This window comes from Aphanomyces astaci, assembly GCF_000520075.1.
Source record: "Aphanomyces astaci strain APO3 unplaced genomic scaffold supercont1.25, whole genome shotgun sequence".
In the NCBI taxonomy this organism is placed as follows: Eukaryota; Oomycota; class Saprolegniomycetes; order Saprolegniales; family Verrucalvaceae; genus Aphanomyces; species Aphanomyces astaci.
Genome location: NW_009798288.1, coordinates 12,887 through 37,942, shown reverse-complemented (window position 1 = coordinate 37,942; position 25,056 = coordinate 12,887). Strand labels below are relative to the sequence as shown.

The 25,056-nt window shown below is 45.1% G+C and overlaps 7 protein-coding genes across 9 annotated transcripts; 4 read left to right on the top strand and 3 right to left on the bottom strand.

Moving 5' to 3' along the window:
* Positions 1–1,006: 1,006 nt before the first annotated feature.
* On the top strand, positions 1,007–1,993 carry H257_09827 (hypothetical protein; the record flags this gene model as incomplete). The annotated part of the gene is made up of 2 exons (XM_009836192.1): positions 1,007–1,305; positions 1,711–1,993. The coding sequence occupies 2 exons, from the start codon at positions 1,007–1,009 to the stop codon at positions 1,991–1,993; spliced, it is 582 nt and encodes a 193-aa protein (XP_009834494.1).
* Positions 1,994–4,984: 2,991 nt separating this feature from the next.
* Positions 4,985–5,359, top strand: H257_09826 (hypothetical protein; the record flags this gene model as incomplete). The annotated part of the gene is made up of 1 exon (XM_009836191.1): positions 4,985–5,359. The coding sequence occupies one exon, from the start codon at positions 4,985–4,987 to the stop codon at positions 5,357–5,359; it is 375 nt and encodes a 124-aa protein (XP_009834493.1).
* Positions 5,360–8,368: 3,009 nt separating this feature from the next.
* Positions 8,369–10,229, bottom strand: H257_09825 (hypothetical protein; the record flags this gene model as incomplete). Its single annotated transcript, XM_009836190.1, has 4 exons — positions 8,369–8,754; positions 8,965–9,104; positions 9,201–9,704; positions 9,871–10,229. The coding sequence occupies 4 exons, from the start codon at positions 10,227–10,229 to the stop codon at positions 8,369–8,371; spliced, it is 1,389 nt and encodes a 462-aa protein (XP_009834492.1).
* Positions 10,230–11,063: 834 nt separating this feature from the next.
* Positions 11,064–12,690, bottom strand: H257_09824 (hypothetical protein). The gene is made up of 8 exons (XM_009836189.1): positions 12,579–12,690; positions 12,392–12,520; positions 12,244–12,337; positions 12,004–12,175; positions 11,894–11,952; positions 11,651–11,828; positions 11,376–11,521; positions 11,064–11,325 (listed from the first exon to the last, which is right to left on the bottom strand). The coding sequence occupies exons 1-8, from the start codon at positions 12,658–12,660 to the stop codon at positions 11,145–11,147; spliced, it is 1,041 nt and encodes a 346-aa protein (XP_009834491.1). The 5' UTR covers positions 12,661–12,690; the 3' UTR covers positions 11,064–11,144.
* Positions 12,691–13,889: 1,199 nt separating this feature from the next.
* H257_09823 lies at positions 13,890–18,434 on the top strand. 2 transcript variants are annotated; one of them, XM_009836188.1, is made up of 12 exons: positions 13,890–14,369; positions 14,444–14,617; positions 14,665–14,832; positions 15,641–15,735; positions 15,845–15,943; positions 16,023–16,220; positions 16,602–16,691; positions 16,755–16,877; positions 16,970–17,059; positions 17,142–17,177; positions 17,318–17,439; positions 17,528–18,434. In XM_009836188.1, exons 1-12 carry the CDS (start codon positions 13,946–13,948, stop codon positions 17,871–17,873), a joined length of 1,965 nt encoding a protein of 654 aa, XP_009834490.1. In that variant the 5' UTR covers positions 13,890–13,945; the 3' UTR covers positions 17,874–18,434. The 2 variants fall into 2 exon arrangements, with proteins under 2 accessions (XP_009834490.1, XP_009834489.1); XM_009836187.1 differs by having other exon boundaries at positions 17,318–18,434.
* Positions 17,490–20,604, bottom strand: H257_09822 (hypothetical protein). The gene is made up of 6 exons (XM_009836186.1): positions 20,233–20,604; positions 20,027–20,176; positions 19,775–19,984; positions 19,622–19,687; positions 18,843–19,271; positions 17,490–18,217 (listed from the first exon to the last, which is right to left on the bottom strand). The coding sequence occupies exons 1-6, from the start codon at positions 20,578–20,580 to the stop codon at positions 17,915–17,917; spliced, it is 1,506 nt and encodes a 501-aa protein (XP_009834488.1). The 5' UTR covers positions 20,581–20,604; the 3' UTR covers positions 17,490–17,914.
* Positions 20,605–21,016: 412 nt separating this feature from the next.
* Positions 21,017–23,575, top strand: H257_09821. Of its 2 annotated transcripts, XM_009836185.1 has the most exons (6): positions 21,017–21,346; positions 21,397–22,019; positions 22,445–22,538; positions 22,603–23,040; positions 23,127–23,273; positions 23,361–23,575. In XM_009836185.1, the coding sequence occupies exons 1-6, from the start codon at positions 21,065–21,067 to the stop codon at positions 23,517–23,519; spliced, it is 1,743 nt and encodes a 580-aa protein (XP_009834487.1). In that variant the 5' UTR covers positions 21,017–21,064; the 3' UTR covers positions 23,520–23,575. The 2 variants fall into 2 exon arrangements, with proteins under 2 accessions (XP_009834487.1, XP_009834486.1); XM_009836184.1 differs by having other exon boundaries at positions 22,603–23,273.
* The last annotated feature ends 1,481 nt before the right edge of the window (positions 23,576–25,056 follow it).

Genomic DNA, 25,056 nt, shown 5'->3' with positions numbered 1-25,056 from the left:
ATTTTTCCCGCCCAGTATCTCATGAACCAAAAAGCTTTAGATCACTCCCAAACTACCCAATCAAAGCTGAGATCTTGCGCTTTCTTGTGCACCAATCGCCATGCGAATTGAGCGACATTTAGAAAAATGCCGCCAATCGGAAGTCGTACCCTGCAACTATTTCGGACCAGAGTAGTAACATGTATTCCACTGTTTCATAATATTGCCACCAAAAGGACTTCCAGCGACCCCAAAAATTCATTTATTGTCCAAATTTAATGCTCAATATCACGAAGAAAAGATAATCAAAAACTAGAAATAGCATCCATTGGCAACGAAATACCAAAACGAGATTTTGGTGGTCAAAATCGAAGACGACTCAGCGCCACCAGATTTAATCAAATAACTATTATTAAAATTAATAAAAATTAGGGACCTGTGCCCTACATTCAAATCTCCCGCCATGAGCAAATTCCCGCACACGAACCGAGAATTGACTGAAGCCATGAAGCGTGACGTCGCCACCGCTCTTTAAGACAACTTGGGCAAGCTACCACGTGGCACTATTAAGGAGATCTCGTTGCGCTTGAACTCCACCGCTCCACCGTACGCACCCTGTGGACAAGCAAGGTATCACCAAGTCAACGCACCAAGGTCCCGTTTGACCCAAGCCACACAGCATAGCCGAGGACATAACGGCAATCGTTCAAGAAGTGCCGCACATAGAACGCAGCAGGATGAGGGACATCAAGGAAGCAACAGGCATATCTATCAGTACGATCAGCCGTCCCATAAAAAATGGCATCATAAAGCGTCACTCGCCGTGCCTCAAGTCGCTGTTGACGGACGCAAACAAACACGACTGCCTAGCCCTCTGTTGAGTTCTCGTCGTGCTGACTGGCCCAAGCGAATGTCGACGCGTATCAAACCTCAGAGAAGCCAACGTCGATGCGAACCCAAGTGACGTCGCCAAAGACGATGCCATGCAGACTATTCTTGTAGTGTACAAGAATGCCAATTTTTGGACATGTGGGATGTCGTCCACGTGAACGAGAATTGGTTCAATGTGGACAACGATGGCCGCAAGGTGTACCTTGTCCGTAACGAGGTCGTGAAGAGACGTGCATGCAAGTCAAAGCGTTTCATACCCAAAGTCATGTTCCTTGCCGATGTTGAACGTCCGCGCGATGACGTCGATTTTGATGGCAAGATAGGCATGTGGCCGTATGTCTCCCAAGTCACAGCATCCCGTACTTCACGCAATCGACCTGCAGGCACGATGGTCACGACCTCATCAAGGTTCACGCTGCTACGTACCGCGACTTCGTGCTGAACAAGGTCGTGTCATCTATTAAGACAAACTTTCCAAGCGTATCGTGCTGTAACTTGACAATGCAACACCTCACTGTTTGGCACTCTTCCAGATAACCCCCAGGTCACTAATTATATTAATCTTTTTCAATTCCAAAAATTCATCCTGATAAAACCATCCTTGCCTCGACCGCCAAACCATCTTCGACCACGCACAAAAGAATGACAAGCAACCAGATCAACTCCAGTATTGGCCCCGATTTGGGCGCTAGAAACGACCGGATAACGAATGAATACAAATGACTTCTTATCCCCCGTTATTGTCGAATTCATCAACCAGTCCGCACTTTCAGGTACCACAATGGACACTCAGTACGACCTGCATGACCTTCACGACTTCTCGTACAAAGAGGTCATTAGGGTGACGTGCGATGAAGACGTCACCGTTACGTGGTTCTTAAAAGTTGGCCTGCTCAAGGACGTGATGCTCTGCCCAAAGTGCGACGGCGCCATGACCATGTCCGTCCCAACGAAGAGTTGGCGCTGCCGCAGGTCTTCTTGCGGCGATGTCCAGCGAAGCATCAAGGCGGACTCATTATTTGCCAAGTCAAAGTTGCCAACGACGAACGCGGCATGCCTGATGTTTGACTGGGCATCTCGCAAATGTTTGACTGGGCATCTCGCAAGTCAGTGTCTGTGGTGACGAAATAGCAAGAAGTGTCGCCAACCTCGGCCGGCGACTGGTTTAACTTTTGCTGCGAGGTTTGCTCAGTCGAAATGCTGGCGTGCTAAATGAAGGTTCTTAACTGAATTCATCTATTATCTATTCATTCATACTTTGTGTATTTTTTTGTATGTAAATACATCTATTCATTTATTCGCCGTGTATATGCAAATGCATGTATGTAATTTGACCACATGTATATGCACGTACTACTGTAGTCCACGTATTTATAAATTCACCATGTATATGCATGCATATACACGTATTTATTTCTTCCCCATGAATACATATATACGTGTATTTATTTCTTCCTCGTGAATATGCATATACATGTATTTCTTTATTCCACATGAATATAGATTTACATTTATCTACTACAGTATGCATGCATTCACCATGTATATTTTTCTCATATATATATATATATATATATATATATTCATGTCATATATGTACATATATATTATATATACGTGTACCATGTATATTTCTCTCATATTTATATATATACATATTCATATTTGATACATACAGTATTCATTTCATATATTCATATTTTAATAATATTCATGTCTTATTCCACACTGAATTTTTACTAAGGTAAACCATCAATATCGCGAACGCTTTTTGTGCCCTAAAATATCAAATGCTTGAAGAATTGCAATACAAAAAGTCCGTCGAATAAAAAAAGCTAAGGAAAGCGTAAAAAAACTTTCCAACCTAAACGCATTAATTGACGTTGGAAAATATAAGTCCAGCTGCAGTTTTTAGTGCCCAGAAGTGCCTAAAATATCCTAATATTCAATATGTATTTGAAATTATAAAATAACGTTAAAGAATTGGTGAAACAATTTTGGCTTTATATTTCACGAACGATCGTGATATCTTAATTTTGTATGCTTGGAATATTGATACCTGGATGTCATGACGCATTTTTTGTTAATTTATATACGAACTCAATTCTACAATAAATTTGAACGCATTATAATAATATGCTATTTGAAATTTGTATTTACAACATAAAAATGATCATAGTTTTGAACTTCAAGATGGTTTCCTGTTCCTTTGACTGAATATAATTATATCCAATGAAAAGGCCTCATTACAGAATTATGCCATTGGATTGGATATAATGACAACCGTTCGCGATATAGATGGATTACCTTACATTGATTCATACACATATATACGAATATATTGTAATAGTGTCGTTCTAGTTGATTGAATTTATTCAACCAAATATTAATGATAATCATTTGTGTCAGATTGGTGGCGTTGAGTCGATCATCGAAATCGACGAAACGTCGTTGAAAAAAAAAGTTCAACAACCGCGGCATTCAGGATCTGGCACGACGAAGAAGTGGTTTGGGATTTTGATATTCGAAGACCATACGAAGCTACTTTGTCCCACTTGATATTGAAGTATATCAAACCGGGTAATAAAAACATGTTAGACAAGTTTGGTTCGTACGTGTCGTTGAATGAGCGCCACATCCTGGAGACCAGCCCCCGGCTGCGTGGCATGAATTACACCCACGCTTGGGTCAACCACTCCGAAAACTTTGTCAACCCCATCAACGGTGCCCACATACAGTCAATCGAAGGTATATGGGAGGTGAGAATCAAACAATACTTCAAGGCGATGCGCGGGATGCACCGCAAGCACCTCCTGGGTACTTAGACGAAATTTTGAGGCGTTCCTGGTTTCTTCCTCCGAAAGTTGAAAATGGTATCCAAGGGACTTGTCATTGCCATTCGTAAACCGTGCTTGAACTAATCTAATAAATAATCGATTTGGTTGCTTGTCTTTCTATTGTGTGTGGTCGAAGGTGGTTTGGCGGTCGAGGCAGGGATGTATTATCCGGATGAATTTTGGAATTGAATTTTTTTAAATATAATTAGTGTCCGGGAGGTTATCTGGAAGAGTGCCCACTGTTCAATTGACGCATCATCCCCAGTACGACTTACCATCTTGTACTGTATAGACTGAATTGACGCAAAGAAGCCAAGGTCGAGCACGTTCAAGTCAGGGCTGTTCGGCGGCTGTGCACGGACAACAAACGTTCACCCATCGGTCGACACCTGGGCAAGTAAATCGGTGATTGCATCGACCATGGCGGTGTATGGCATGAGTGGAGAGACGCTAGGTAATGTCGTTTTTATCTTGCAGGCTGTCATGCGTCATGTGCTGATGTGACAACCCAGTCAAGCTGTCCCACCTACACAAAGGTGTTTTGACACGTGCTGGCACGCATGTGTCCTGCCCTGTGCCCCTTCTCTTTGAGGCCAACACCTTCCTCCAACAGCCTAGCCCTTTGATGCAATAATAACCAATAAAACGTATTGATTTGTTCATTAGCCAATCATACTACTAAAATGATGGCAGTAACGTGAAAAAAATGGATTTTCCAGTGGTGGCAGTATCATGAAACAGATGAAATACTAGTACTTCCCTTGTACTACTACCGTATACCCCCCGCATCAGTACCTATGAAAATGTCGGTGAAATCTGATCAAAACCGGTACAGCTCCAAACGGTAACACGAAAACTTTGAAGATAGAATAATACTTGTTGATTGGTCAAAATTCACCAGCTCTATTACAATTTTATTGGACAAGACAATTCCGCCTAAAGTCCCGCTCGATGCAAATTCACAGCTCAATTGATCGTCATGCCACCACGTCCAGCGCGCATTGCAGGTCCAAGGCGATTTATGAGCTTAGACAACAAGATATGAATCGTTGTGGAACACGCAAGTCTGATCAAACACAGCAAAGAAGTACGGCCTTCAGAGTGGGCAGCTGTCGCGTTGGGTTAAAAACATAGCACAGCTCAAACTGGCAGCCGCCCAACGACCCGAAAGATTGACAGTTAATTTTGGCCCACCTGTCGAGAATCCAGACGTGGAAGCACTGGTCCTGATGTACTATGACACTTTGCGCGAAAGCGACATAGTTGTGAGCACCACCATGCTCACCATGAAGGCGCTAAGCATGGACCCAACGTTCCATGAAGCGCTACCCAAGCGATTGTCCCACTGGGTGTACGCGTTCCTCAACCGGCAAGGCCTTTCAATTCGGCGCCCCGCTCGAAAGGGCCAAAAGCTCTCGAACCATCTGAAAGAAATCCGCGACGAATTCGTGCGCTCCATGCAAGACAGATTTTCGGTGTTTGATACCGTGGCGGACGTTAGTCGATTTGTGAATATGGAAGAAACGCCCGTGCATTTCGAACCCGATGTGCACACGGCAATCGCTCCCAAGGGCGCCAAGACTGTCTCAGCTCGTGTGTGCTCAACCCACAACCCAAGGATGTCCGTGTTTTTGGTCGTGACGGCAACATGAAAAGAGCTCCCGCCATTTGTCGTCTTCAAGGGTGTTCCAGGAGCCATGGTGAATGCCGAGATCAACCGTGTCATGCCTGCAAAAATGTTTAGCACGTGCCAGACCAAGGCGTGGTTGGACGACCCAACAACAGAAGCTTGGCGTGATTCTGTGTGGGCGCTATTTGCTTGTGGTGGACTCTCAAGTGTCCTGCTGATGGACGATTACAAGTGCCACAAGCAACCCGCCTTTACGAAATCGTTGCCAAGCTGGGAACTGAAGTCGAAATTCTCCCAGGTAATGCTTTATATTTGTGTTGTAATTGTTGTTGTATTGTCACTGTCTTGTACTATTGTAAGTTGTAATTCTTGTTAACTAATGTCACTGTTTTGTACTTACTGTAATTATTATTAGGTGGTTATACCTGCCTTTGGACGTTGGTATGAACAAACCGTTGGTCTTTGAACAAACCGTTCAAAGACCGTATCTGACATGCATGAATAATGTGTGCCGCTGCCAACATGGTTGGAAACGAAGTCGTGCCATCGCCAAGTCGTGAAATCGTGTTGCAATGGATCGAGAAATCCGGGGCTGAAGTAACTCCTGAAGTGATCTGCAATGCGTGGCGAAAATGCGGATATGGATACTTCCTCTGTTCCGTAAAGGTGGAGACCTTTTGGTCAAAAGTGCCATTCTATGGCCAAATTCAACAGAATTGTCTGAAAATTGGCTCAAATGTAGCCAATGAAAGGACGAGTAAGCAGCTATTTTTAGATTTATTTTATTGCTTCAAACCGCTTCACAACAGGTCGTCAAAGTCAAAAGTTGATGACAGCAAATCTACAAACACCCGTGGATGAGGCATTTCTCCTCCAATCGAGTCGAATGCGAGCGCAAACGATTCGTCTCGTTGCCTAGATGTCGCTAGCACACATCAGTGTTGCATTTGCATTGCTGGAGAAGGAGTTACATAAAACACAAGACCACGACCAAGTGAGGTGGCCTGTGTCCTGGCCATTTGCATTCCGAGCGTGAACGTTTTCCCATTTTCGCGCTCAGAACGCACCCTGCTACCCGTTCTAAGTGCACGTGATGTACACGGCGCACTCCACAACAACTAACTCCTGCAACAAGTTATGATGCTCGTCTGATCGAGCAGGTGGAGTGCCTGATCGGCCGGAACATTGTGGTTGGACTTGCACAAACCGAGTATTGATGATGCAAACGTTGCCGCCGTCGAGGAAGCGCTAGTTGACGGCCATTGATTCCAGCAGGCGCTTCCTCCTGGGCCGTATCGTTTGCATCATCAGTACTCGTTGGGTGAATGCCCGGACCTCGATTGCTGATGGTGGGCATAGTGCGGCCCTGGAGGAAGTGCTGGCTGCCGGCCAGGAACAGCAGGTGCTTTATCCAAGACCGCACCAAGCGCACCATCGGCACTCATAGTGCATGTTCTTCCTTGAAAGGTGTCGACTGCTTCAATGTCGACTCGTGCTGGCTCTTGGCTCTGCAGCAGGTCATGACCGATCTCGTCGTAAACACTTGTTTTTGAATAAAAATACACATTTCTGTGAAATCGGGTATACAAATAGTAAGATAAAAATTTGCCCAAACACAATGGTCTCCACCTTTACGGAACAGGAGAGGTATGTAGTATGATATCATCAGAATAATTAAAACAATTAACCTGACATCGTACTGTGATATTCTTGAATATGGTCGAGCAAAATTGCTTTCACAATTCCCATGTTGCGAGCCGAACGACTGCGTTTCGCGCTGCTTGCAGACAACCGATTATCCTCAACAATGACGGCAATCTTGTCTTTCAATTTGCAATTTCTTTGACATTAGTCGCTCCGGCAGGAATCCTACGTGACACGCCACGAGGCGGTAGACCTTCATAACCTCGACGAGGTCTCCAGCTGGGTCCTCGGCGACAACCATCTTGAAAACCAAAAGGTCGTCCACCGTAAGGCTGTCTGTCGCCACAGATATCGTGACTTGTGCACGATCTTGTTCCATCCCCACTTGCCACCCCTACGACGTCAACTGCTTTCACCACCATGATTCTGTGAAGCCACAAGCTTATTTGTGAAATGTGATTGGTCTTTTAAATGACCAATCATTGACAACTAGGTATGTACACGCCCAGACGAAAACTCTAAATCCTTCCCCATAGGCCGAGAATTCCTAACCGGTATAGACCCAACCGGGGAAATCATAGGTACTGAAGCGGGGGTATACGGTAGTATACTTCGAAGTATATACTATACTTGAGTCTTAAAATAAAATAATCGCTAAATAATGTATAGCATTACTACATGAGTGGTACCATTTATTAAAACGCTTGAAAACTTCTTACTATAGAAATATTCTACATTACTAAAATATTAAATTTGTGTCATGAATCGTTGCTTGCAAATGTAGGGCAGAGTTTCTCCGTTGGGCCTTCAAGATTCTGCATGCAGAATATATGGTTGGTGACCAAGAGATTAGACGGATTTCGCAAACGTCAGTTCTATTTTATCCGCAACCTATCCTCTCGAATTCGATAAGGATAGAACTGAACCTGTTATAAATAATTAAAGCCGCTGTAAAATTTGCCAATTTTGCAGCGGATTCCCATTTGCTGTATCCGCATAAATGGTGGGTTTTCTAGTGTAACCGGATGCGCTTGTGTTTTGTTTGATCATGCATCTATGGTGACAGCCTGGGATGGCGAGGTGAATCGCATTAGAGTCTCATGAGTATGTCATTTGTGGTAGAAGGACGTCGTGTCCTCACATACTCTCGAAGGACCTCACTACATTGTCCCAGCACGAGAATGACGTGAAGTCTTTCGTCGACCTCGCGGGCGAAACCCCGAAACCAGATTATCTGTACAATGATGCTGCAAGTGGGCAGGGGTCGAAAATATGCATATTATATGTATGTTTTAGCTACTCAGTGCATACATAATGCATAATCGTTGCAAAAGCCTGAAATACATTATGCATATTATGCAATATATGCGCATTAATGCACATATTTTTACTCAAGCGTTTCGTGCACAGTCGATACATCCCAGTAGCTGCGGTTGCACTTAAGGAAGAGGGTCGCCTCAATCATGATTGGATGCAGTGAAAAACGGTCGAGGCCAATCAAAGCACGCGCCACGCTGAAAAGACGCTCAGCTATGTTTGACGTAGGGGTGACAGCTCCAAGGAGGACATAGGTGTCATTCTCGTCGGCCAGGCGCGCACGTTTCAACGCTCTTTCGGCAAATCCAGCATCTTCGTCCGAGGCAACGTCTGCGCCGTTGTTGCTTCGCAGTGCAGCAACGACCAACTTCTCTGGCCGAGTGAGCGTGCGACCACGTTGAACCTTCGTGACGGCATTTTCAAAATTTGGGTTGCCAACAATATTTGCTGACCCACCTAACATATTCTAAGTGTACTATATTTATTTCATATATACAACTCAAGATATTTTGTACCAATGTAATGCTCAAAGCTGGGGAAGACAATGACTAGAGCATCGAAGAGAGTTCGAACCTCCCAAATTGTAGCGTCGGTAGACTGCACTCGCTTTGACACGGATTCTACCTTCTTCAAATCTTCGAGGACATTTCAACTTCTTCGTTTCACCAAGAGTTGGTAGAATTTCCAAAATAGTGTCGTCCTCGTGGTCGAGATGTTCTCGAAGCTCGAAAAATCGCTGAAGCATGGCAAACGTTGAACTCCAACGAGTGTCTTGGCGGAGAATTGGTCGTAGTTCTGTACGAAACCTACGAAATTAATATATAATTTAGAAATTGAAAATATAATTGAAATGAAATATGATACGTTATATTAAATTATTTTAAACAATAGAATATACTTACAGGAGTTTGGAAGCCTGGTTCAGGGTTCGCAGTTTGATCATCAGTTGTTGTATCTTGGCGAGCTCGTCCTCATGCTGCTGGGTGTACGCTTTGACCGCAAGATTTAATCGGTGGCTGGCGCAGCCAATCAGCGGCACGGACATAAGCTTGGCCAACGTTTTGTTGACGCTGCAGTTGTCACCCACCAAGAAGACACATTGCGTGATGGTCTTCTTGAACATGGCCAAGACTGACTTGATTGCAGTGTAGTGCGTCTTCGCACTGTGGTCGTCATCCGGCTCGTGGATGATGGGCGCCAGCGACAGGAGAGGCTGCACAAGGACGCCATCCTTTTCGTACGACGCAAAGACCGCAAGGTAATGCTCGGAGTTATGTGTCCAGCCGTCGAAAATAATGCCAAAACGATCCGGAATTTCTTTTGAGATCTTTTTTTCGACGACCTCAGTAAGCCGTAAAATGTTGTCGCGAAGGGTAACATGAGAAATTATAGGCAAATTCGTAAATCTAAATAATATTGTTTGAGATGTGTATGATCAAAATCATTATCGGCACAGGACTACAAATTGTATTCCATACGTTTGCGTACAATACAATACAAAATATAGGAATAGTCAATACAAAAATTGGATTTATCAATTTCATCAAAAGTACAATCAGTACAAGACTTTACCGCCGAGTCGATGGCTTCTCACAGAACGTAAGCGGTAGCCCTTCTTCAACGATCCACGAGATCCAGCCGAATCGCCCTTTCACCCGGTCACTGACCCAAAGCCTGGTGTTAGTAGACTGCGCTGCTGCTGGTGCTTCGCGCATGAGTGTGGCGTAGTTGCTATGACTTGCCTTGAGGTGTGCAAGTAGATTCGTGTAACCCCTGCCTTCTTGTTGGGTGTACGTGCGCTGGCACAGGGTACAACGCCATCGCCCCGTCGTTTCGTCGTTCGAGTCGGTGATAGCAGAAAAGAAGTACCTACTGCACTGCTCGGGCGAGAACTTGGGCGCGGTTGACTTGCCGGAGAGAAACGTGGACATCATCGAGCGTTTAAAGGTGTAAATGATGATTAATAACTTCCAACAGCGGCCTTACGAACTAACAGCTGTACTAATGACTGGCTACTATGCAATGTGATCGACGATGTTATTATGTGACAAATTATTTTTATGCATTGTCAAATCGAGTCAAAATACATAATGCATATATTTTCCAATTCTTGAAAATACATTATGCATAATACCCCTAAATATTTATGTTTTATGCATTATTTTATTTCGACCCCTGCAAGTGGGTAGGATGGTAACCTTCATTGGTGCTGGGCGAGAATCCAACTAGTAAGCTCCAATCCGACTGTAGGCGTAGGATTCTCGCCTTTTGTATGCGATGGAAGTGTGTGTGATGATGATGGCCAAGAATACTAACCACGTTTGTTTGGATAACGATTTCTGGATAAAACCAGTTTGCAGCGGACGATTTGCGAAATTCGCACTGCACAAGGTTGCAACCTATCTGGGTTCTAAATTTTAGGTTGCGGATAGAATAGAACTGGCGTTTGCGAAATCTGCTTATTGTAAAAAACAGCATCAAAATCGGCTCACTGGAAATTTTCTTTGCATTCGTCACGCCCAAACGGACAGTACATCCTCCTATTTTGACTACTAGTATATTTATTTAAAATATGAACCACCTATTTTGCTTTCGAGTGAAATATCATTGTGGTTTGTCGTTGGAATTTAAATCGATTTGATTGGCTACCTCAGATGAGCTCAAAATTATTAACCAATCAAAACCACCTTCTCAATGAAATTCAACCAATCAGATCGATTGTGGATCGGTTGCACCCCCTCCCCAAATTTGTATCAAATCGACAATACCATCAAATCAAATATATATTATTTACGTATTCTCCAATGCACCACTAGTAGTACTACTAGTACGGATAAATCCAACGTTTAAACGTGGCTGTTGTCCACTTGAGAAAACGCTTCAACCTTTTCGCCTTGGAGCTCGTCCGTTGACACTTGCATCAACTTAGCAATCGCGGGCGACACGGCCACATTTGCGACTTGATATTCGCCATGGCCCAGGCACTTGACTGGGAAGGAATAGATCAAGTCGTCAGGGACGCCATACCTACAATGTACTCGTCACTAGTACTACTAGTAGTAGAGGATGGATCGTACTTGTTCCCGGTCGACAAGATTGCCATCGACACCAATTCCGACGACCCAAACAGCCAGTCGTTCATGTGGCCGGCAATGGCCGCGCCCACCGACATCGCACTCGACAACTTGCGTGCTTTTATGATGGCCGCACCTCGGTTTTGCACCTAAAATCACCCGTGGTCATGATAAAAAAAGGGTTCATTTCACACAATAGCCATTGGATTTCAATATAAAAAACTCCACTGGTTTTCGATTCTTTTTCACACAATAGTCTCATAAACACACAAACATACCAACGGCCGCAACGACGAGTCGATCCAGTCCGAGTCTTGCAGTAAGTCGGCCAGCGGCGCCACCGACCCGTCCGCCGATTGAATGACCACGTGCGCGGCATCCGGTACTTGGGTGTTGGAATGATTGCCCCAAATCACACAGTTCCTCACGTCCTTGGACGACACGTGCTTGTGTTCTCTAGGGAAAATCCATTAGATACAACCATGCCCATTCAGATATATATATATATAGTAGTCACATACGGGTACGATTGAATCTTCTTGACCAAGAGCGAGCGCATGCGTTCGTGGTCCAGACGAGTCTACCGTCGTCATGATGAAAACATTGTGAAGAAGTGGAGATTCAACCATACCAACGCAGAAAAGTTCTCCGTGGGGATGCTCGGGGCATGCTTCATTGCGATCAAACAGTTGGTGTTGGCCGGGTTGGCCACCACCAAGACCTTGACCGATCGGCGGGCGTACAGTTCGAGGGCTTCGCCTTGCGCCTTGAAGATGGAACCGTTCTTTGAAATCAATTCCTTGCTACAATTATGGGATGGAATCAGTCATGCTTGTTTATGCACATGTAGGGGGAAGGGATGATGGTGTACCGTTCCATGCCTTGCTTGCGAGGAAATCCACCAAGGAGAATCGCAATGTCGGCGTTTTCGAAAGCAGTTTCAAGGTCCGTCGTGGGCACAATGTCTACACAAGATATACCGTTAAAGCTCCGATGCGACTACCGAGATGATGATGTACCGTCGACGAGGTGGAAGGCGCAGTCGTTGAGTTCCATCACGACACCGCCCAAGACTTCGAGAGATTGTGGAATATCCAACAGACGCAAGTGGATGCGTTGGTTTGGGCCGAGGACGCGGCCGCTGCAGACTACACATCCCTCATGAGAACAAAACTTGCACAAGGAGATGAAGAGCAGCATACATACGCAAGGGAAGGAACGCATAAGCCACTTGGCCAGCGGCGCCAGAGACGACGACATTCAGAGCGGTAGCGGAAGAAGCGGTCATGATGCTGGACGATGTGCGGGGAAAGCCGACAGTTGAGAAATGACCCAACCCCCCAGATCTTGTCTTTGTGTGAAAGTGGGACAATGACCAACATTTCGTTGGGACATTCCTTTATCCCAACTGTAGACCCCCACGAACCCTCGCCTATGCGATGCCATTTCACGCGGCTGATGGCATGACGCTGCGTCTCCTGAGAAGCGCTTCATGGACCTTCTTGTAGCAAAGCTCTCCTGTGTGTTGTGCGGTCGATAGTACACTATAAGGCGAGAACGAGGTCGGATTACATGGACATGTGGGAATTTCTCGTGTTTCTGGGATAAACCATCATTGTCCCACGTGTCTGCGTCAACGAGGAAGTTTCCCCAGGATTCGAATTCGATAGTATTGCGCGCGAGGATGGGAAAGGACATGTTGCTATCTCCTTGACGGACATGGACGAGGGATGTGACCCCGCATGCATGAACAAGACAAGCAAGTCGAAGCGACAGATACCGATATGAAGACGACCCAAAGCAGAGAGATAGGTAGGTAGGTAGGTGTACGTGACGTCGTCGACCACGAAGCGCGATGACGTGGACGGTGAGGTGGGTGTGTGGAGTGCTAGTACGCTGCACGTATCGACGAAGACATCACAAGGACTTGATGGATGAGACTGCATTTGGATAGATATGTACATGCATGGTAGGTACATATAGTCCAGGCAATGGTGACGATGTACTTACTACATACATACAGTAGTTAGTGACCAGGTCCAAACCAAGACATGAATGATTAATCGATCATCCCATAGAAACGGTACAACATACATAGCCCCATATAAAGGGCATATATTGCCGGACGAGTTTTATATCAGTTTTATGTCGTTGATGGTTGGATCTATCTATACTGATGGGTCGAGAAGGGATGGCGCCGTGGATGGATCGCGAGATGTGATTGCGTACATGATGGTGAGGTGGCTGCCGATGCCGTCATGTGGCATCCACAAAGGATGTCGTAAGGTGACACTTCGTATACATGTATCGCATCCATCCAGTGTTCGTAATGGGGAGCATCTTAGATGCGATTCTGCACAGAACATGCTTGTGGCCCTCCGCCATCCGCTCGATTGTGCGCAAACGCTTGGTTGCATCAGTATGATGGAATTCCTCGGTGGGGATCTTTCAATGTGAAATCAACCAATCATATCGCTGGATACCCAATCCACCAATCACGTGGCAGTATTTCATCCATCCGATTAAAAAGGTGACGCCGCCGCCGCCCCCAGGGAAAGGGCGACAACGGACGGATGGACAGACCGACGGCGCATGGAGACGACGTGGAAACGCTGATGAACGTCTCAATGGATGAGGTTGTTATGAATGTGTCTGTGGACGTGGGAACGGGCAACGAACCGCCACCTACCATCGTGGCGAAGGAACTGTCACTTGAAGGCCGTGACCTTCGGCACACCATGAGTGCAAACAACATGGTGAGTGCGCGGAACTCGACGTTCTGGCTTCAAGTAGTGGCGCAATCGCATTCCGATCCATCGCTGCAATCTTCGTCGCCATCCCTTCATCGCAGTGTCAGTGTGGACTCGTACGTCGACAAGCCATGTTCAACCTCTGCGATTCCGTCCCCCGACAGTGTGCGTGAAGAATCGAGTGAAAGAACGATGGAAGATGAAATCGTTTACGAGCACGAACGCTACCAGATCTTGCTCGGTTGGGGTTCGTCCTTCCCCTCGATCTGTTCCCTCCTCTTGTCGACTTCATCAAGTCCATCACCATCCTGACTCGTGTAGGTGCCAAGGGATGCCTGCTTCCCATGGACCCGAAACGATACACGAACGCCACGTATTCCTCTCATTACCCGATCTTCCCTACCATCGCACTGCCAAAGTCCACCCCGACAGGATCCTGGGAATGGACGTCTCCGTGGCAGATTCATATCGCGGCAGATGTCACCGACAAAGACGGTGCATCTACTCGAGTTGGTCTTTTCCATTTTCTAATGACTACTTAGGATGGCAATACGCGAGCAGTTTCCATCACTTGAGGCATAACCCCTCCACATGCTCGCCAGCCCACCGCCCCACGACTTTTACGCGGCGACGGACGTGGATGCGGCGGCGGGAACTCGTGCCCACCGGGCGCCGCAAGTCAATGCATGCGCATGCCAATGTCGGCGTCGGTATGACCATATCTCTAGCTACGACTACAAACGATAGTATCTCTTTACTTTATATATATTCGATCATTTCACGATTCATGTACTGTACATACATATAACGGTATATTGTTTTTGCTCATTTGACGTATACTATTCATATGAAGTTATATTAGATTTGTTCATTTGACGTGTAAAATTCATAGAACATTTTATTATATTTGTTCATTTGTCGTACAATATACCGTTATATGTATATTGTACGTCAAATGAACATAGTATATTATACCGTTATATTTATATTATACGTCAAATGAACATAGTATATTATACCGTTACATTAATATTATACGTCAAATGAACATAGTATATTATACCGTTATATTTATATTATACGTCAAATGAACAATAGTATATTATACCGTTATATTTATATTGTACTGTACGTCAAATGAACATAGTATATTATACCGTTATATTTATATTGTACGTCAAATGAACATAGTATATTATACAATACTGTATAGATACATCATCATGGGAACAATATACGTGAAATGAACAAATATAATATATGTTCATTTCACGTATATTGGGACGATGTGACAAATATAATAGATGTAATATTTGTTCATTTCGATGCTCCTTTGATGTTGTGTCTATGCAGCATTGTATAATCCTCATTGTATGTTCTAACAACGCATATGATATGCTGGATTTGTATGGTCTGTTCTACTACTGTCGTTGTATCATACACGCCCTTTGTTTCGATTTGACAGTTGAGCTTACAATAGACATCGAATATACCATCATAATACCACTTGATGTCCAGATGACTCGAATTTGGATCGAAAGACTGGGTGGCTATACAAGCTTGGCCACGTGCGAAAGAACTGGAAGCGGCGGTTCTTTGTCTTGGACGGCTCCGTACGTATGTGTATTTATTTGTTTGAATCATCATAATATGTTTCATTCTTGTTGAATAATATTTTTATATTTTTTTCTTGTTTGAATCCTATGATTATTATGGTTGTAGGTGCTGCAATATTTTACCGACGACGTGGACGCGACAACCCCCAAGTCCAAAACACACAAACTCAAGGGCGAAGTGCTCTTGTTTCACAAAGACACGACCGTATCTATATATATATATACAATCTATAGAGTGTATATGTATTTGAACCCAAATAGACTAATTTCTTTGATTTTTCAAGGTGCACTACGTGGACATTCACTTGACTGGACGAGACTACACGTTTGCTGTTGAAACCAGCGGCGGAGACTACTCGCTCGTGCTGCAAGCGGCGTCGTTGGACGAGCGGGAAGATTGGATCTTTGCCATCGAAGAGGCGATTTTATGCCGAGAGTCGTACCAGGAGACGCGCAGCTCGGAGCTCAAGCAGAATGTACAGGTAATTGTCCATTTACCCAAGATATGGACTACTTTTGTGCTGATTCTTTGCCAAATCTATCGATCGATTAGTTCGATGTTGTACTGAATAGTTGTATGTAAAAAGGTGTCGGTATATCACACTAATTGAAGTTTCATACTAATTTGACGTGGATGATGGTTTCCTGCAATCTGATTGGCTAAATATCCTTCGGCCGATGATTCTTCTGTACGTTATATTTGGTTGTGTCGATGTTCATTCTCCAGTTTAGAATATAAACACAACAATATGTACGTACACCAGTTAATATCAGTCACGAGCCCCTTTCAATTGTTGAATTGTGGGGGTTTCGGGGTTGTCTATTCGATATATACTGTATTGTATATGAGTGACACTTCGTAGAAACGACGGTCGTTGACGCGGGTGGCGCCGCCATCTGGACACACAAACGTCATTTGCGATCGCATTGTGAAAGCCCACTCGGAGAATATTGTACGTCGTTTCATAAGATATATATATATATATTTATATATTTGATTGTTTTGGCATGAGTAGAGAAATTTCATTGCAACGTTTTTGCTCCACTACGACAAGCTAGCCAAACACGAATGCGTCCCAGTCAAAGTATTGTCTGCCATCAAATCGTTTCGGATGTTTATCGAACGCATCTTGGCCAAGGTAATATATATATATATATATATATATGTACGAATGTATGTATGATATACATATACATATTTAATATTCAGATGTAAACCGATATGGTGTAGGTTCTCGAACGGTATCGGGAATACATGGTTCAAATGAAACAAGAATCCGAGATTGAACACACATATGCTGACGCACGGGACACAGCGTTGGTATATATATATATATTTATCAATACAATATATATATTATATATTTCATTTGACAGTGATATGGCTAACCATGGACTTGTAGATTCACATTGAGCAGTTGACGTTTATCCCATTGCAAGTACGACCACCACCAGTCCTTGTCGAGTTCAAGCGTCTTCCCAATATCATGTGTCGTGAATATAATATATATATCATATTCTTCGTCATAGGAATTACTACTACTACAATAGTATTTAAATATATTACGAATGTGTGTAGGACGTGCTGTACAATTTACTCCTCGTGTCCACGGGCGAAGACGTAGCGCGATTGTTTGAAACGAAGAGGCGGTGGTTATCTCGTCAAAGCCAAGCGTTCTTTGACATTCAACCTGGTCACATGTACTATTAATACTGTATATTATAACAACTTCTACAGTAGTAGTAGTCCACTCTAGGGCCGTGTTTCACCATATATATATATTTGTAGATCCCCATCCAAGTGGAAGGCAGCGATTGTCCAGCTCAACCAAATGGACAAGTATTCTCTGCCGTTTGAAAAAGGCAAGGCGCTGATCGAAGCAGCCAAGAGCATCTACACACTCCACGCGATGGAGCACGACGTCGCGCATCAGTTGGCCGCCGACGACTTTTTGCCCATCTTCATCTACGTCGTGTGCCAGAGTCGGCTGCGGCAGGTGCTGCTCACGCGGCGCCTTGTGAGTGAGACCATGATCTCGTCCGTGTCGATGGGCGAGGTCGGGTACTACTCGACCATGCTCGAGGCGGCGGTCGAGTTTATTGCGTTGTTTGAACTGCCTACCACAATCATCTAGTCGGGCAAAATCACAAACAAAGGGCTGTCTTATCGAGTTATTTAGTCCAACTTGGCGCCGTCTCCGTGCGAGTGGGCTATGGTGGCAGCCAGTTGCTTGATGGCCACTCGCATGCGATGCACCAACTGGATCGATTGGCGCGACGACGTCGTGATGGATCTGCTGCTATTGTCGTCGTCGTCTGCTGTTACATCTTGCTTGGGGGGACACTGAAACAACGAGTTGAGTGTCGGCAACAGAGTTTGCAACGTCGTCAAGAGGTTGGATTTATGCGGCCACGCTATCCAACTATACTGGGATCGCATCTTGACGAGTACTTCCAACACAAACACGGCTTCGTGCATCTACCCACGTAAGAATATTCTGTCAATTTCAGACGCACTATGATTGGCTAAAAAGAACAGGGAATTATCTCCCAAAAAAATCCCTCTGAAACTCGGTTTTCTATTTGATTTCACAGGTTCAACAATTACTAGATTCAACCACCACACAAATTACAATATATAAAACAACAATCCAAACAATATTTTGTGGTGGATTTGGTATATACATTTCCAGACCCTGTCGACTCGTTACGCGATTGGCTCATCCCGTTTTTTAGTGGATTTGATTGGCAGAAAGGACAAGTATATTCAACCAATCAGAACTCCACCGTGATTCAATTTACGCGAATCTTTTGGAAGTATTGTCAAATCGAGAGCTCTCGAATGTGTTAGGAGAATCGATTCAAGAACCGCCTGAGCCAATCAAATCACGTAGTCATGTCAAATTTCTGCCAATCCAAACGTTTGACCCCTCTGCATTGGGCAAAACCATTTCTATACTCGTCGTTGTATAGTTAGTGTATACAAGAAAGATTAAATAAGATATCAAATGGATGTCAAATGCTAACTATCCATATAGCAAATTCACATCACTACTAGCATCATCCAAACATGGTCAGAAGATCCATAAAGAGATCAAACGTACGGCAGTGATGGCCGCTATCCCATCGACGCATTCGACTGGAAACAGCGCTAGAAACGCAGTGAAAAACGACTTGGCCGTGGTCGGGTAAGCCATGGACCAGAGCGTGCACTCGGCCGAGTACGATGACGTGGTAAGCCATGGGCACAGCTCCGCCATGCTCGGAATGCCGTGGACATAAGCTGCAAAGGACGGCCGGAACAGCATGCTCAATACAAGCAGCCGAACAGCATGCTTGAGGGCTCCGTGGGGGGAATCGCGGGTGGTGGCCATGACAAACCCAGCGAACGCCCGCAGCACCCCGCGGTCTTCTAGCAGGGGTACCACCCCCAACGGGTCTTCTAAGACGGCCCATGTCCACAGCTGCGCATGCACTTCCACGTCGTCTAGAGCGCAAGATGATGCCACCGCCGCCATGCCTTGACTCGCCAGCTACGTGTACATGTGATTCTTCCTGTGATACACACTATTTCTTGTCCTACACTAATTCCATGGTGGCTTGGAATATGATTGTGTAGGACGACGACAAAACGTCGACGGAGTATAATATATATATATCGACGAGTTGCGAACAAATTATTCCGAGCCCGAATCGAAGCACGAACATCGACGCTATTGGCGAATCCAATTGTTTGAGTGGATTTGATTGGCTCTTTCAAAAATGGCCAGTATATATTCAACCAATCAGATCTCCATGCAAGATATACAAACCACGCGAATCGTTTGGAACGTTTATAGCGAATACACAATATATATATATATATATCACAGTGTCTTCGTACCTTTGGCATTGCAGATCGCAGAAAGCTAATGATGGAGGACTTGGCCATGGCAGCTTGTTTGAGCTCCTGGTCAAGAAATACAACGTGATATATAGTAAATCAGAGTGTAGTTATCAGAGTGTGATATATAGTAACTAAGAGTGTAGTTCGTACGTTGGAAGAGGCAATATCGAGCAACAGACGAAGTAGCGCAGTGGATGCGCCGCTCGCGTCAATGGCTTGCTCGTTATTAGGAGCATGGAAGAAGAGTAGAATTTTGTGGAGAAGGCTGGCGCAGGCCACGGGGTATTGCAATATGCGGTCCCGTAGCAAGTACATGTAGCGCATCCATTCCATTTGAAGTAGGACAGCCGTGGGATCGATCTACATGTATAAGTTTACACCACACGGATATGTTGCACTTACCTTGGGATAATGGAGGAGCGTTGCCGCGATGGAGCAGCAGAGGTCGGTGCATTGCAGATGGTTCCATTCGTCCAGCGACAACGACGACAGCGGCGCGTACGTCGTGCGGTAGCAGATGAAGAGAAGCTTCTCGTGTACAGTGTTGTGTCTCTATCGGCACAGGGGGGGGGGATGATGGAAGAATGAATAAAACGTCAAGAACCTACCGGCCAGTGGAAATGGTCGAGGTGATGGGGCGATTGAAACGGAAGGAACAAACACTGCGCCAACACCGTAGCGGCGGAGCTACTGATGGCATCTGTGCCGTGGGCTAGTTCCAACACGTTGCGCAGTAGCATGTACGTGAGTGGATACGTCAGCGGATCGTTGCGCAGGTGGGTTGCCAACGCCTTCAGTTCACTCGGCGACGTCTGTGGAAAGTCAAACTGCAGCGCGTCGTAGGCAGTTCGTGCCATCTCTCCTGACGTCGGAGCGTCCCGGACGTCGTTCGCCGCCAGCGCCACGGCCAGCGCCTTGACAAACTCATCCCGCGACATCGATCCACCTTCGCTCATCGTTGCTAGGCTGCGTGACCAACCTGGTCACTGATTGGACGAAGTCGATTAACCAATCAAAATGCACTGTTTCCCAAAACATAATCTGGGTCACTTGACGTTTATTGTTACATACTGTAGTTGGAGCTATCTCTAACACATGTCACCAGTACGTCAGTTTTCCGCACAGGAATTCATTGATACTAACTGCGCTAGCGTTAACGTTATCGTCAGTACTGAATCCACAGCCCTTCAATGCAGTTAAGAAAACGATGCTTGTGTCTTATTGCGCTGGCACCATGAGCTTAACCCGAGTCTTCTTGTGCCATGCTGTTAAAGGTGCGGAGGTTCTATCGGTCACATTTATAGCCAATCAAATGCGTTAAAACAGAATACTGGCATCCGATTGGGTACAATGGGTTTTACCAGAGGGCAACATAGCTACTACCCGATCACCTGCAAAGGTATCTACTAGCACTGGCGTTCACGGTACGAGCACTTCGCCATGCCTGCTACGTCCTATGTATATGAGGTGCCGCTCTTCTTCCTTGTGCTGTGGAGAATGGTGGCCGTGGCCGCCGCCGCCGACACTGCCCAGTGTACCGCGTTGAACCAAACGTATCAATCCCAGTACGAAATCTGCCGCAACAAGTCGTCGACACCATACTCGAGCGGTCGAGAATGGTGTGCTGTGCCATCCTGCGCAGACGCCATCAAGGCAGCAGCCGCTCGTCGCGCATGCGGGTGCGAGATCGAGTTGTCGTGCTTGCCGCTGTCGTACTGCACGGTGCACCTTTCTCGTCATCATCTTCGTGTTTGACGGTCGCATTACGTTAGGACGCGTGCCTTAGCGACCTAGAGGCGTACCAGTCCTCGCACATCGCATGCAGCGAGGCCAACCAGACTCTGGTCGTGTCGTCATGCGCCGCGTGCCAGCATATGTTTCCTCAATATGCTTCCTTCCAAGCATCGTGCCAAGTGCAAGCCTCGTCCGCAGATGCCTACGTAGCCACGTTTCACAACAACCTCGGAGCGCAATTCGATTACTGCATAAAGCAGTTTCCCGCCGCGGGGCTATCTTTCCCAACCTACGAACTGTCCTCCGACCACCCGAGCACTTCAACCTTGGTTCCAGTGATCCTGGGTGTGGCCGCAGCAGTGTGCGTCGTCGCTGCGCTTGGCTATGTACTGTATCGCAGACGACAAAAGCCCTCTCGACAACAAGGAGGGATGTGCCGACTGGACGCGGCCTCCGGGACGGATCTGTCCAGATACCAGCCCGACTCGTCCACTACCCTGGCGGCGGCGGCGGCAGGCGCGCCTTGGTTGCATGCTGAAGGCGAAAAGGAACGATCTCTGACGACCCTTCCACTTCAAGACATTCGATTTGACCCTGAGGTCGCGAAATATCGAATTCCCAAGCAAAGCATCACCGACGTGACCAAACTTGCTACTGGAGGGTATGTAGAAAAATGACATTTATATATATATATATATATATATATAATCGTTTTATAATTCTTTTTTTTATATACTGTATGTGTCAAACACAACATATATATATATTTTTTAAAAATCAGATTTTATTATTCTTTTTTTATATACTGTATGTGTCAAACACAACATATATAAAAAGAATTATAACATCTGATTTCTTTTTTAATTTTTTAAATTCATGTACAGAATACATATTTTTGTATCTTTTTATATATGTTAACTTGGTCAAAACATGTTGTGTTTGACATGTATATTTATTTATGTATCTGGTCTCAAGAAAGAAATAGTGGACGACTTTGGTTATGTGAAAGGACTCTATAGAGTTAACCTTCACTATATTCGATAATTATACTATTATTTCACATGATCTATTATATTGTATGTATAGCTTTGGCATCGTGTTTCGCGCAAAAGTATATGGTCGAGATGTGGCGATGAAGCAATTGTTACCGTCCAAAGCCAAAGATCTCGATGCGACGGCGGTAGGTACCCAATACATATATATATATTTCCTCTTTTCCCCCGAATCGACACTATTATTATTAGGAATTCATGCGGGAAATCCGCCTCTGTGCGCGCCTCAACCACCAGAACATCGTCCCGTTTGTGGGCATCGCGTGGTCTACCCTCGTCGACTTGGCCGTTTTGTCCGACTTGATGCCCCGAGGTGACGTTCATGAACTGCTTCAATCCGAACGCCGTTTCGAACGCGTTCAGAACAGACGATTTCACTGGCGGCGCGCGGCCAGCCCCAACGAAGCCGCGGACGAGATGACCACGAAAACCAGCGTCGCCCTCGACGTTGGCCGCGCCGTGAGCTATTTACACGATCTGTCCATCATTCACCGCGATTTAAAAGCCAAAAATGTGCTGCTGAGTGCATCGTTTGAAGCGAAATTGAGTGATTTTGGCATCTCCAGAGTGTCCAAACTGGATGAAACCATGACGGCGAATGTTGGCACGATCGCTTGGATTGCCCCAGAGGTACTACTTCTACTGTGAATGAATACGACAATGGATTGGAACCCTGTGGCTGTTTCGAACGTGTTTCGAACGTGTTTTTTCAATAGGTGTTGACCGGGGACCGGTACACGACCAAGGCCGATATATACAGCTTTGGCGCGTTTCTTTCGGAAATGGACACGTTGGGAACGCCGTATGCGACGGAAACGTCGACGAATTGCGAAGGCTTTTCCAACGCTCGCATCGCCATTCTGGTGGGTATTCATTGTGTGGGTTTTTTCTAGTATGTACTAGTGTATGTACTAGAAGTTCGTGTGTAGTCTGATGGGGTTTTCCTGTAGGTGAGCCAAGGCCAGCTCCAGCCGTCGTTCACGCACAACATGCCTCCAACCTTATTAGCATTAGCCCGACAATGTTTGGAATTTCACGCGTCGGAGCGACCTAGTGCAGCCCAGGTCGTCGCCGCCTTGGAAGCGTTTCTTCATAATCCCCAGGATTGAAGTTATAGCTGTAAACAGTCGACAACAAATAGATAGATATAGTACTTACAGAAGGGGGGGTTTGCATAGTGTTGGTAGTGTTGGTATGACTAGGTGGGTCGTTAATGTGTTGCTAGACTATCGACTTTCACAGGTTTCATTGAAAACGAAGTAGCTGATGGAAAAGGAGAGTGCTATTTTGACCTGGACAATAGCAATACCCTGCTGTGCGAACGTATACTAAAAGGGTGGGTTCGTCCGAGTACATGATATATATTACTATTAATAGTATATATATTAATAATATATGTACCTCTCCTCCTATGAACACCCTGAGGAAAGCGTTTACCGCTTGGGTTCGAGTGTTGATAATTATCCGGATTATCCGGACGTATTGACGTGCCAATGGATTTATTCGTCGTCTAGTTAGTTCTATCGTCGCAATAATTTTACTAACGTTAACTGTAAAGTATATTAATGACTGAAAATATGGGAAGGCATGTTAGACAGATTTGCAATCGCAAGTTCTATCATAATACTCTCCATAACTCCGATTTTACCTCATCAATAATCCGTAGAGTAACTTAGAGTTAGCACATATCTCGATCATTTGGCGGCTGGTACGAACAAGGCGTTGTTATAGACTGATGTGGACGAGATCTATCTTGAAATATGTATGCACGCACTCCTTGCTGCGAATGTGTATATTTATTTCTATGCCACCCACATACCGGTGCTTGGCCACGCGTTCACGTCGAGAGATTTGAGGCCAACCAACTTTGCAGCAATATCGTGTTAATTCAATCAAATGACTGCGGGTATTTATTTACATATTGTATTGTGATCGAAATTCGTGGGCTTTCGGCGAAATATATTTTGACCAATCAAGTTGTACACACTAATTTGATTGCTTATAATCAATCACCCTTTATTGACTTGGCATTTGTTCGACGTGATGTTGATATGTAAGGGACACATAACGTTTACTCCTATTCATATTTCTCGCTTAGAACGGCCAAGCGTATTGTGCTCTTCTTAGCGACGACAGATAGGGCAACGTCTCTAACTAGTACTACTAAATTGGAGGTCGTACAGTATCCATTTGGGCACTAAAGTTAGTGCCTGTGACCAGTGGCATCCGTCGACAGCGCATTCTTCTTGGCAGCGAAGCAATGAAGGGTTGAAAAAGTCCGAGCAAAAGTGTGATCTAAAATCGTCTAGAATATCGATGCACTACTTACTGTATGGGATATTTTACTTTCTTAACGTTAACGCAACGATTAATGCATAACAAGCCAGGCGGCTTTATAAAAGTCCATTGCGTTTGGGCAAAACGAATGTATTGGTTAATTCTCCCAAAACTTTTCCCCCATGTATCACTTTTCAGATCTGAAGGTATATACGAATATAGGAGAAATCAGTTCATCGGGTGAGGGGTTTTATAATCAATACAACGGGATATTAAAATAGATATCGTTGTTTCAAATTTCGCTCCTGCCATACATTCTGAGCAAATTAATATACTCAGAACAGCGATATTTAAATAAAAAATAGTTCT

Coding starts and splice junctions, on each gene's coding strand:
- H257_09823 (XM_009836188.1), top strand. CDS start 13,946: ATGGACAGACCGACGGCGCATGGAGACGACGTGGAAACGCTGATGAAC. Junction 15,736..15,844: donor TCTTTGTCTTGGACGGCTCC/GTACGTATGTGT, acceptor TTATGGTTGTAG/GTGCTGCAATATTTTACCGA. Junction 17,060..17,141: donor ACGCACGGGACACAGCGTTG/GTATATATATAT, acceptor ATGGACTTGTAG/ATTCACATTGAGCAGTTGAC.
- H257_09821 (XM_009836185.1), top strand. CDS start 21,065: ATGCCTGCTACGTCCTATGTATATGAGGTGCCGCTCTTCTTCCTTGTG. Junction 21,347..21,396: donor TGCCGCTGTCGTACTGCACG/GTGCACCTTTCT, acceptor GCATTACGTTAG/GACGCGTGCCTTAGCGACCT. Junction 23,041..23,126: donor TCGCTTGGATTGCCCCAGAG/GTACTACTTCTA, acceptor TTTTTTCAATAG/GTGTTGACCGGGGACCGGTA.
- H257_09822 (XM_009836186.1), bottom strand. CDS start 20,580: ATGAGCGAAGGTGGATCGATGTCGCGGGATGAGTTTGTCAAGGCGCTG. Junction 20,177..20,232: donor TCGACCATTTCCACTGGCCG/GTAGGTTCTTGA, acceptor CTGTGCCGATAG/AGACACAACACTGTACACGA. Junction 19,272..19,621: donor TGCGATCTGCAATGCCAAAG/GTACGAAGACAC, acceptor ATGTACACGTAG/CTGGCGAGTCAAGGCATGGC.
- H257_09824 (XM_009836189.1), bottom strand. CDS start 12,660: ATGACCGCTTCTTCCGCTACCGCTCTGAATGTCGTCGTCTCTGGCGCC. Junction 12,176..12,243: donor CGCAAGCAAGGCATGGAACG/GTACACCATCAT, acceptor CCATAATTGTAG/CAAGGAATTGATTTCAAAGA. Junction 11,953..12,003: donor CGGAGAACTTTTCTGCGTTG/GTATGGTTGAAT, acceptor TGACGACGGTAG/ACTCGTCTGGACCACGAACG.